Consider the following 12,500-nt stretch of genomic DNA (forward strand, 5'->3'; position numbering starts at 1 on the left):
ATGCGTGCGAGCATGTAGGCTTGTATTTATGTATGTATGTATATGCGTGCATGCTTGTGGCTGTGAGTAAAGTCTAAATGAGTTAAAAGACATAAATGTATCCATTTCCGCTGTCTAAACCGGCAGCCCCTCCTCCTCCTCATCTCGCGTTTCTTACAAACTCATTGCTTTGCAGGGAACTGAAGTGGCTGCGCCTCGGTTTGAAGCACCGACAGGGCGACTGCTGGATCTGCTACCTGCCGAAGGCTACGATGCAGGTTCGGGTGAGTTAGGAAGCTTCCCTTTCGTATTGTCAATCAGCCATTTGTTTTGAGGCCCAACAGCTTCCAAACGGTGTTTTATTTCGGATGAGTCGTATTTGAAGACCGGATCTTTTGCTAAATGTACTGGGTATCAGATCTATTTTTTCACTATATATATATGTGTGTGTGTGTGTGTGGCGCAATGCGCACACAAAGGTACAAACCGCTCTCATGATTGGTGAATTTCAATTGTGTTTTTTTCCGTTTCAGATCTGCAATGACGACAGCCTGGGTTACATCATGGAGGAACCGCAGCGCTCGCACTACTACCTACATAACGACCTCCTTTGCACAGTCCACATCCTTGCCGATCCTCAAGTGCCCAGAACTTCGCGGGATAGAAGAAGAGACAAGAAAGCGAAGAACAACAGTGCCGATAAAGGTGACAGTGCCAGCCTGGACGATAGAAACCTCACACGTGATTACAAATACCTCCTCCTCCTGGCTGGTCCTCCGCCTCTCCTAAACGAAGCTTCCGGCAGACTCATCAGTGACACCTTTGTAAAACACCTTAATGATGCCATAGAAGAGTCTGTTGCACAAGAACCAGTCGTACAAAGCCCCGGTTCCAGCACTGGCAGTGGAGCAGATGCGAACCTGGACTCTCCCAGTGTGGCTCAAAATCCCTCTGGTGTGGATACTCTAAATAACGCGGGGGGGTTCACTGCTTCTGGAATTTCCTCCGAAAACGGTAGTTCCATAGTCTCCGCTGCCTCTGGAGTTTCCGCAGATAAAGGTAGTTCTGAAGTGTCAGTGAGCACTCCTGGAGTTTCCACTGCTTCCGGAATTTCCTCTGATAAAGATAGTTCTGGAATGTCTGCGAGTACTCCAGAAGTCTCCGCTGTCTCTGGGGTTTCCTCTGATAAAGGTAGTTCTGAAATTTCTGTGAGTACTGGAGTTTCCACTGCTTCCGGAATTGCTTCTGAAAAGGGTAGTTCTGAAGTTTCTGTGAGTACTGTTGCTGAAAGGCCTAAGGACGGTGTCAGCAATACTGAAGCCTCCAGTGCGATTGGTGAGGGTTCCGCAGCTGCTGACAGTAAACAAGATAAAAATAGTCCTAGTGATACTGAAGTTTGCTCAGGTACCGACAGCGTTAATGTTAGCTTAGATACCGGCAGTGCTATGGATGCTTGCTCAAATAACGGTGATAAAAAAGAAATATCCTTAGACGAAATACAGCACATTAAGACTTTCCTTAGTGAATTTCAAAAGGATGTAAATAACGACGATTTGAGATTTGGTGGAGAAAATGGTGAAGAAAATGAGGACGACGATTCGTATGGGGGTGTTCGTAAATCACTGGATTCGTATGTCAACAAATGTTTCATAAACAAGTGTAAAGCAGAACGTGTCAGTTATTTCAATGCTTTTGTAGCGTGCGTGAATGCGGCCGCCGTCAAGCTTTTGGTTGATGCCGGGCTAGAGTCTGACAGAGAAGTCATACTTTTCCATAAAGTGAACGTACGCTTCCCTTGGCCACGCCAGGAATGGTGGACGGACAGAGACGACGACGGCAACGATGCCGATGGCGACGAGGAGGACGACGAGGACGATTACACGTCGTCTGGCCAAGAAAGGTCAGTTGTCAAGGTGAGCACAGTGCCCAGCTCATGGCAGACCTTCTTCTGGAAAACAGCTCAAACAGTAAACAGCAAACAGTGGGAAGCAGCAGAAGCCGAGAAGCCTGAAATGCCAAGGAAGATCCGACCCCCAAACGAGGAGGAGGTGGGCGAACAAGACGAGGGCCCCTGCGTCGCTGATATTCACTTATCCGTCCCGAACATAACCGAGACCTTCGAGTTCAGTGCGCAGAGGCAGCTCTTCAAAATCACAACCATTAGGAAGCTGACGTTCGTTCACCAATTCCTCATGACGTTCAACATCAACCTTTATATTGACACCGAGAGTGGAAATCTCGGTTTCTACCTCAATCATTCTACGGTGTTTAATTCTAGAGCTATAAAGATCAGATTTGCCGAACTCATTTTGGCAGTTCTAAAAAGGTCCTTGCAGTTATGATCGAAAACTCCCATAGGCTTCCGTAAAAAGATACGTATGTTAATATAAGCAGTGTTAGATATTGCGTATATAAATACATCCAAACCAAAGATATATATATATATATACATGAACTTGTAATTACTCAAAGTGCCGTGGAACCTGCAAGCATTTATTGTGCCTCAGAGGTCTTGGCTGTACACTCGTTCCTTCTTTGCACGTACATGTATCTCTCGCATAATAACCGTATGTATGTGATATTTATGGTGCTAAAACTATTGTTAATTGAGTGGTGATTTTATGCAGCACTTCACACGGTCTCTCTCTCTCTCTCTCTCTCTCTCTCTCTCTCTCTCTCTCTCTCTCTCTCTCTCTCTCTCTCTCTCTCTCTCTCTCTCTCTCTCTCTCTCTCTCTCTCTCTCTCTCTCTCTCTCTCTCTCTCTCTCTCTCTCGTTTGCTTCCTATCTCTTGCTTTATTCTCTTTTATTATCTCTCCCTTTCTTTCTCCCTCTCCTCCCCTAGATATTTTCTGAAAGAAATGCATTTGATTCCATCATCTGCTTTACATATGAATCTTATTGTTACTTAATGGCAACTCGGTGAAACCTTGATCTGAAATAATAATCATTGAAATTTATTTTTAATACTGTTTATTTAGGAATTCTTTTGAGTATGGAGACGTCACCAAAACTGCTGTTTGTTTTTGTAAAGTTTTTGTAATGTGACAGTTTACAATTAAACAAGAAGAAAATAAAGGATTTTTTATGCTAGAAGCCTTTACATTTATAGCTTTGGAAGGTGGTTTGCTTTTACCAGAGGAGATGAATTATGAAGAGGTAAATAAGACCACAAATGAGGGAAGTGTGAGTGAGAACCTGTAGTGAGATATTAATGTGAAAAAGGATTTTGTGTATATATCTATATATCAGTGGGTTTACACGCATATACACGCGCGCGTGTGTGTGTCTGTGTGTGTGTATATATATATATATATATATATATATACATATACACATACACACACGCACACATTGCACATATGCACACACACACACACACACACACACACACACACACACACACACACACACACACACACACACATATATATATATATATATATATATATATATATATATATATATATATATATATATGTGTGTGTGTGTGTGTGTGTGTGTGTGTGTGTGTGTGTGTGTTTGTGTGTGTGTGTATATGTGTGTATATATAGGTATATATATATATATATATATATATATATATATATATATATATATATATACATATACACATGTATATATATATGTATGTATATATACACATATATGTATATATCTGTATATATAAGTATATATGTATATATCAAGATTATCAAACTGCTGAAGAATGTGTAAAGATTCAGAAAACTAGTTTCGTGTATTACTTTCATAACAACGAAAAGTATTTGGTTACGGTTGGGACAGAGAGCATCGTAACTGCTGACGACGAGCCTAAAGAGAAAAAAAACCCTGAAGACGAAACTACATTTGGTATTCTTTCGGAGAAACAGACTTTCGCACCATAAAACTAAGCCTTGAGAGCAGTTGGATAAGGAAAAGAAGAAAGAACACGTGTTGGTGATATGATCGTTAACTAGTGTTCATGTGACTGCGATAGTGTATGTCCGTAGCAGTCGTATAGATGTATTTGCGAGTCTGTTTCTTATTGTATTTAATTTCAATGTTCTATGTGCCCGCGTTTGTGATTGTAGGTATGTATACAAATGTTTGTGATTGTAAGCGTGTGTGTTCCATATTCTGTGTGCCATAGCATTTTTTCTTGAATAGCGGGCAAGTCTGGTGATAATGAAATGGCGGGAGAAAAAAAAAAAAAAAAAAAAATCCCAGCACGAAAACAAGACAAGTGTATCTTCTCCCTTCCAAAGATCAGAAGTAAAGGAATGTATCCGTTCCAGCCCCACCTGGAGGGAGTACAATGCTGTCTTACTAGAAATCTTCGAGGAGTTGAATACAACAGACCAAGAAAAAAAATGTGGTCTAATAAATTGAAAAAATACTAATTTCTGAAGGAACAGATGATACGATCACCTGATCACTTCGGTCTTGTTTTGAGCACTCTCTCTTTACTAACCTATAACCTAATGATTCATATCGGCAACCGGGAAGTCAGGTTTGGGTAAATCTAAGTAAGACAGCCGCGCCTATTTGTTTGTTTTTCTCCTATCCCCTTCAATCTTGGGTGACCCGTGGAGAATTGGGGGTTGTAGGTGGGCGGGAGGGGGGGCACACACGGAAGAAATAGTGGAATTAAAAGTGAAAATTTTGAAAAAAATGCATAATCCGAACGAGATTCCGGCGCCGCTGCGGGATGCGCCGGTGTCAATGTTGCCGAAATCCCAACGAAATTTCTTAATGTACCCTAACCTAACCAACCTAACCTAACCTAACCAACCTAACCTAACCTAAGGATATTTCTTAACGTAACGTAACGTAACGTAACCTAACCTAACCAACCTATCCTAACCTAACGTAACCTAACCAACCTAACCTAACCTAACCAACCTAAGCTAACCTAAGCTAACCAATCTAACCTACCTACCCTAACTTAACCTAACCTAACGAAATTTCTTAACGTAACCTTACCTAACCTAACATAACGAACTTTCTTAACGTAACCTAACCTAACCAATCTTAACGTAACCTAACCTAACCTAACCAACCTAACCTAACCTAACCAACCTAACGTAACCTAACCTAACGTACCTAACCTAACCTAACCAACCTAACCTAACCTTCCAAACCCCCGTATTTTGTATATTGCAGAAATCTCAGTATTGTTTTCATTCGAGACGGTCCGAGATGTTTGTGAACTATAGAGAGGCAACTTTTGAATTTCAATTAATTAAAGCACAGCCAGTGAGGTCCCCACAATTTTTTAAACTTCCCCGACATGTACGAACTCTAGTCAATAATTCTGTTATACTTTCCTCTGTATATATAGTGCGGCTGCCTAAATTAGTATTGCCCAGGCTTGTTATCCGGGTTAACAGGGATGAATTTACGGTAGCAAACAACGAGTGGAAAAAAAGGATTGGATAAGATGACGCCACAATAAGGAGTGTTGGGCGCAAACACTGAAGGGTCCAAAGTAGTGCATTTAAAGGATGTTTTCGAAACGGGTTCAAGGATTTTTCTGGTAAGCATGGCGTCATCGATCGGACATTCCGGTTTTCTTTAGCAACGTTTTCTATTTTGCAATTTCACAACTGCAGGGCAGCGTAATGATAACCGACCTGCACACACCCACACACGCACGCACGCATACACGCACGCACGCACTCACGCACACACGCACGCACTCACGCACACACGCACGCACGCACGCACGCACGCGCGCGCACACACACACACACACACACACACACACACACACACACACACACACACACACACACACACACACACACACACACACACACAACGTGCCTCAAACTCATTAAATAATTGGGCAAATCCGATACACTGTAGATAACAGATAGCCTTAGAATGTAAATAATAGACGAAAAACAAGAACGTTGCCAACAACCACAGAGCATTACATGAATACTAAATAACAAAGCAAAAATTTTATTGACGAGTATCGGATTATCTCCTTCAGAATTAAGAGTAATTCTGATGAGATAAACATATACGCGTGGCTTAATGAGGTTATGCATTCATACGTATGCCTTTTCTACATTTCTACATTTTTATATCACTTTGAAACCTGTGAAGAGTGTTTCATCCCAAGCTGATGCATCGATTATACAGGGAGTGGGCGGAGGGGGCCACGAGATAATCAAACTGCTGAAGAATGTGTAAAGATTCAGAAAACTAGCTTCGTGTATTACTTTCATAACAGCGAAAAGTATTTGGTTACGGTTGGGACAGAGAGCATCGTAACTGCTGACGACGAGCCTATAGAGAAAAAGAAACTTGAAGACGAAACTACATTAAGTTTGTATTCTTTCGGAGAAATTCAGACTTTCGCAGCATAAAACTAAGGGCGTCTTCTGTACGTGCCATAAAAGTTAATCCAGTATTAAAGTTTAATCCAGACCTCTAGTGCGCTTGCGCGTTGGCAGCGTCCGGGATAAACTTTTAATGCACCTTTGGACCTGGCTTTAATATTAAGCTCATCTTTTAATCCTGCACATGCGCAGAAGGGACAAGTTAATCCCACCAATCATGTACTGTTACGTCACGTGCCCGTCATGAACTTCACGGTTGCCACCGCTTGAGTTGCCTTTCGGTCGTCAGAATTTTCATACTGTATTTATTATGAAAATGAAATTGTATATATTTACACAAATGATCCAATATCCTGATAAAGGAAATAACTTATGGTAATGAATATAAAAACCAATATAATCAAAGGAATCTTTGAAGTTCAGAGGCTGCGGGCATGGAACTCATATTTCCAGGTTAGTGAAACAAAAATTATGGTCAAGGTCTCACAAGTTGACGTTTTAAATCAAATATGTGTCTCGGATTTCTGGGCGTGTGGGAATAGGTTTTACAATAGAGGGTGGGAGCTGAGATATGTTGTCTTTTTATTGCTGAAAAATCTGCGGTATTTTGAAACATTTCTGTGCAAATGTTGCTCTTCACACATAACTTGCATGTTGTGTAGGGTAGCGTTTGGAGCAAGTCATGCACTCATACCTGTAAATAAGCAACAAAATCATCCAAAAGATATCTGTTCAACATTCACCCTTCATGTCCCTACGCATATGATATAGAAGACAGTATTAAAGATATTACCTAAAGATTTGGTCCGATATAAAATTTACTTGGATAAATAAACCTTGCAATTTGCATTCAAACACTGCATTGTTAAAAAAAATTCTGACAACTGATATTCATTGATTGTTGTAGAAAGTTGTAGTCAGTCACTCAAGATGCAGTTTGATCTTCAAATGATAATTACGAGGCAGAAGTAGGTTTACCTATAAGAGAAACATGATTATTTATGAATTAATATATTTTTTCATGACGATCTCATATTTACAGTAGTAAAAAGGGTAACGAAACCGCTCTAACTATTATAAAACCAATCTTTATTTCAATGACACAAGTACAAAAATGACATTCACCAATTAATATCCATCGCGCAGTTTCCTCGGACAGCTCTTTGCTGCATTGAATCGTTGGAGGAGGGAAACATGTTTTCTTCAGGATGCTCTTCACGGGGTCCATAGAAAAGTATACTTGTTAATTTTATAGTAAAGTAGTTGAGAAAAACTCAGCACATAATTTATTCTTTAAAACACAGGATCATATCAACAGCAGAGGGCAGAACCATCACTATATCACAGACCAGGAACAACACAAGAATTGATAGAAATTTAAACAGACCATTAACTTAAGATTCCAAACAAATCATATTTGAAACAGATAATCTTGAAGAAATGTGTACAGAAAATAGAGGTACGAACTTTCTTACTTTGAAATGATGCAAGTCTTATTTTTCAATTTTGGGAACATTGGGAAGCATAAAGAATTAATTAATAATATGAATAAGTTTTTAATGCCTTGTCTTCAATCATGCAGGTACGTCTGGGATGAAGGGAAGGAAAATGTGATCTTCAGAAGCATCTGAGAAGTCTATATTATTATTTACAGAACACTTTTAACAATTAGGAAGCAAAGCAGTGCAGAGATAAAAAGGCATAAGATAATTAGCATTATGAAAACATAGTAAGTCTCAGTTTCATGAAATACACATTAGATATGATAGATATTTTGAAGCTTAAGAGATGTCTAAAATAGTTTTTTAAATATGATTACCAAAAACATGACATTACAAAAAGAAAGAAAAAAAAACATGAAATTTCCTAAAAGAGCGAATTTCACGCGCGACATTTCTCTTCTCCCGACATGTTTACATGATAACGGTGGTGATAGAATAGTGAGTACGGCAGTTTTTACTGAACATTATTGTTGCGCCATCTGGCAGCGGAGAGTGTCGTCTTCGGTACGGACACGGTGGATTAGGATTAAACTAAATACGGTATTAAGAGTACACGGTGAATTAGGATTAAACTAAATACGGTATTAATAGTTAAGGACGCTACCGAAGACGCCCTAAGCCTTGAGAGCGGTTGGATAAGGAAAAAAAGAAAGAACACATGTTGGTTATATTAGTGTTAACGTGTTCATGTGACTGCGATAGTGTATGTCCGTAGCAGTCGTGTAGATGTATTTGCGAGTCTGTGTTTTTTATTGTATTTAATTTCAATTTTCTATATGCCCGCGTTTGTGATTGTACGTGGTATACAAATGTTTGTGATTGTAAGAGTGTATGTTACTATGTGTGCGTGTGTGGGTAGTGAGGAAAGAAGTTTGAACAGCAGACTCGTTCACCCTAAAAGTGTCCCCCTATGGCACTTCACTTGCAAAAGAATACAACAAACATGGGTCCAGATTTCGGCCGTTCACGATGCCAACGCTTCTGAGTACAGGCATACTGAACGTGCTTTGCCAACAGGGTCACTGGGCACCCAAAGCGTTTGGCCGAGAATCGGGTGGTGGTTTTCCGGTACTTATCGATGATGAGTTATAAAGAAAGAAAGGGTATACACTTGTGCCTCCTCCCCCCCTCTCTCTCTCACTCTATCTATCTATCTATCTATCTCTCCCCTCAACCCCCCCTCTCTCTCTATCTATCTGTTCTATGGAAAAGAGACCTGGATAGAGAATTAACCATTAACAAGGATCATGCACTCATTAAAATACATGTTTCCGTTCTGAGTGCATTTCTGGCGGCTATCCATTCTCTCTATGGGATTGGGGCGAAAACTGTGAAATCCATGCAGGCAAAGAAGTATAGTACATGGTAAAAAAGGGAATGCATTAAGAAATTTCAGTTTAGGAATCAGTCACTATGTTTAAAACTATTTTTCTAAAATCCAGAGGGGAGAAAGATAGTCAGATTCGCTAGAAGTATTGTACTGTAAGTACATATGAAACCTCTGCCTGGTATTATCCTAAAATCATAATAAAAAATAGGCTCATTGCGATAAAAGTACTAATCTTCAAAGCTAGAATATGAATAAGAGGTAATAAAACATTCCCTTCTTTATATACATCTTCTGTTTTGGGAATGATAAAGTAGTTTACCCTATAAAGCCGTCGAATCGTCTCCATAGAAAACCGTAGCCGACTATATTTTATGGGGTAACTGTGCTATATGAATTCCATAATTCAAAATGGGACTTCGAAAAGTAAAAGTTTTAAATTAACGTGTGTCAGGGGCGTCATTTAATTTTTTTCTTGGGGGGGGGGGGGCAAAGCAAAGCTACGACCGGAACAATGATGGTGAAGTTTACGCAAAGAAGAAGAAGAAGAAGAAGAAGACGAGGACGAAGAAGAAAAGAAATAGTGGGATTGTGGCCCTTGAGGTAAAGGGGACCAAGACCTTGAGTGATGTAATCAGAGTCTTGTGGGGGCAAATGACCTCCAGCCCCAACAAAATGACGCCCCTAGTGAGTGTACACATGTATATATATATATGTATCTGTATGTATATACATATATTATATACGCCCATATATATATATATATATATATATATATATATATATATATATATATATATATATGTATATATATATATGGTAATTTTCTATATTACGTCCGTATAACCGGTATCGACGATTTTGGTATCGTTGGATTCCTCTCCCTCTCTACATTGCAAATATATAGTTTTTTTTTTTTTTTATTGCGCGGAAACCCCCCGTTAGCGACAAACTTGGCACCTATAGCAGGGGAGGGCATGAAAGGTTCCAGGGAAAATGCGGGGTTAAATAGCACTAATAATATAACGCACAGTGAAAATAACCATGGTTATTCACAAAACTTTCCATTGCAGGGGGCTGCGCCCCCTGCGATCCCTCTGGGGGGGGGCTGCCACCCCCCAACCCCCGCCGAGGAAACAAAACCTACACCACGTATTCCCGGCAAGCTCGAGCGTTACACAATCATCGTCGATGTCGGAGCGGCGGCCGTAATATTACAATTACCTCGTAAGATTCCCACTGAATCAGCATAATAACCTTGGCATAGTCAGAATTGTATATAGAGACGATTGTAGTATAATCAGGATGAACATGGTGGCCCGCCCTTCGGCGGCGGGTTTTGCGCCTCTTTTCGATGTTACACCGATGGCCTCAAGGTCGAGTTTCCCGTCCTCTGGAATAACGACATCCGTATTCCTAACCGAAATAACCGTCGCGTTCAGAAGTCAGTCATAGCCGCCGCGATGGCTGAGTGTGGAGGGTGCTCGTATTCGAGACGACGGATTTTCTGCAAGCGAAATTGCACCTAGCCAGGAAAAATGCTAGAGATATGCTTCCGCCACGGCCTCCTCCGTCGGGAGAAAGCCTGCGGCAGGTGCGGGCAAGCCAGGACGCACCTTTCCTCCTTCACATTCTGCGGCAAAGGAGCCCCCTCCCTACTAATTAGCGGAATTAATCAATCAGGTTAGTACCTTAAAAATCCTGTTATTGTAGGTTATCGGCTCCGTATCTAGTTCGTGTGCGCTCTATCCTGGCGTGAATACGTGGTGGAGATTTTGTTTCCTCAGCGGGGGTTGGGGGGCGGCAGCCCCCCCAGGGGGGGTCGCAGGGAAAGTCATGTGAATAACCATGATTATTTTCACTGTGAGGTTATATTATTAGGGTAATTTTATATATTACGTCCGCCGCTCCGACATCGTCGCCCCCGCTATCGGGGCCAAGTTTGTCGCTAACGGGGTGTATCCGCGCAATAAAACCTACATCTTTGCATTGTATAGAGTGAGAGGACTCCAACGATACCAAAATCGTCGATATCGGCTATGCGGACGTAATATAGAAAATTACCATATATATATACATATATATATATATATATATATATATATATTTTATATATTTTTATATATACACACACACACACACACACACACACACACACACACACACACACATATATTTATATATATATATATATATATATATATATATATATATCATCATCATCATCATCATCAGCCTGAGACAATCCACTGCAGGACGTAGCCCCCCCCCCCCCATCTTTTCCAACCTTTCCTGTCTTGTTTTTTTTTGTTTCCAGTCTTGGGCCCCCCAAATTTCGGTATTTTATCACACATTGTCAATGGTGTGGCCCCTGGCCCTTTTTTTATGTCATCTATAGTCCAGTCTGTTACTTTCTTTGTCCATCCGTCGTCTTGTCTCCTACATATTATGCCCTGCTCATTGCCATTTCTTCTTTTTGATGCTCCAGAGTATATCTTCCAGTTTTGTCTGTTCCATGATCCACCTCGCCCTCATCCGATCTCTTCCAAAATCGACCTTTCCATCCCTCTCTCCAGTAAATTTTTGGTTGTAGTATGTTGTTTCTGATTCATAGGTCATAACTGGGGGAGGACGCATTGGTTAAAGACTTTTCTTTTTAAACATAATGACAAAGAGCCCTCTTAGTATGCTACTGTGTCTGCCGAAGGCGCTCTAGTCTGTGACTGATGCGTCGCTTTAAAATTTCCCCATTCGCTAGATGTGTTTGTCTGTACGAGTTGCCCTAGATATATATATATGTGTCTACTACCTCTAGCGGGGTCATTCGTACATGTATCTGCTCTAATTCGAACCTTGCTGTTGGGAACATGACTCCAGTTCTTTTTTGTTCATCTTAAGTCCGACTTTTGGGACATTCTCTATTCAGATCGTTTATTAATTGCTGAATTTCATTTGCTGGATTAACTGAAGAGAATAATATCGTCAGCAAATATTAGATTGTTTAGGTATTCCCGTCTCTATTTTGGGATACCATTCCCCCTTCCCATTTTAGTTTCTTGAATATTTCTTCGAGGCAAGCTGTAAACGGGTTTTTTTGCGTGAGATGGTGTCGCCTCTGTCTAACACCTTTTTTTAAATTTAAATTTTTTATCGGTTTCCGTGTGGAGCTTGATGGTTGTTGTTCCCATTCCTTTGTATTATATTCTCAAATATATTACAATATAACTGCTGTACTCCCTGTTGTCGAATAGCACCTAATACTGCTGGTATTTGTACAAAGTCAAATGCCTTTTCATAATCGATGAATGCCATACACATTTTTTCTCTCATTTGGGTGAACATGTGGATGTGGTCTGTTGTTG

The 12,500-nt window shown here is 40.5% G+C and overlaps 1 protein-coding gene across 1 annotated transcript in view; it reads left to right on the forward strand.

The window, feature by feature from the left end:
• Positions 1-3,055, forward strand: part of LOC113810619 (uncharacterized) — a 7,906-nt gene extending 4,851 nt beyond the window's left edge. Inside the window, exons 3-4 of the mRNA XM_027362244.2 lie at positions 176-263; positions 513-3,055. Coding sequence (XP_027218045.2) covers positions 176-263; positions 513-2,321 — 1,897 coding nt within the window. The 3' untranslated portion in view covers positions 2,322-3,055. The remainder of the gene's footprint in view (positions 1-175; positions 264-512) is intronic.
• Positions 3,056-12,500: the final 9,445 nt, after the last annotated feature.

Source organism: Penaeus vannamei, chromosome 5 (genome assembly GCF_042767895.1).
Source record: "Penaeus vannamei isolate JL-2024 chromosome 5, ASM4276789v1, whole genome shotgun sequence".
NCBI lineage: Eukaryota > Metazoa > Arthropoda > Malacostraca > Decapoda > Penaeidae > Penaeus > Penaeus vannamei.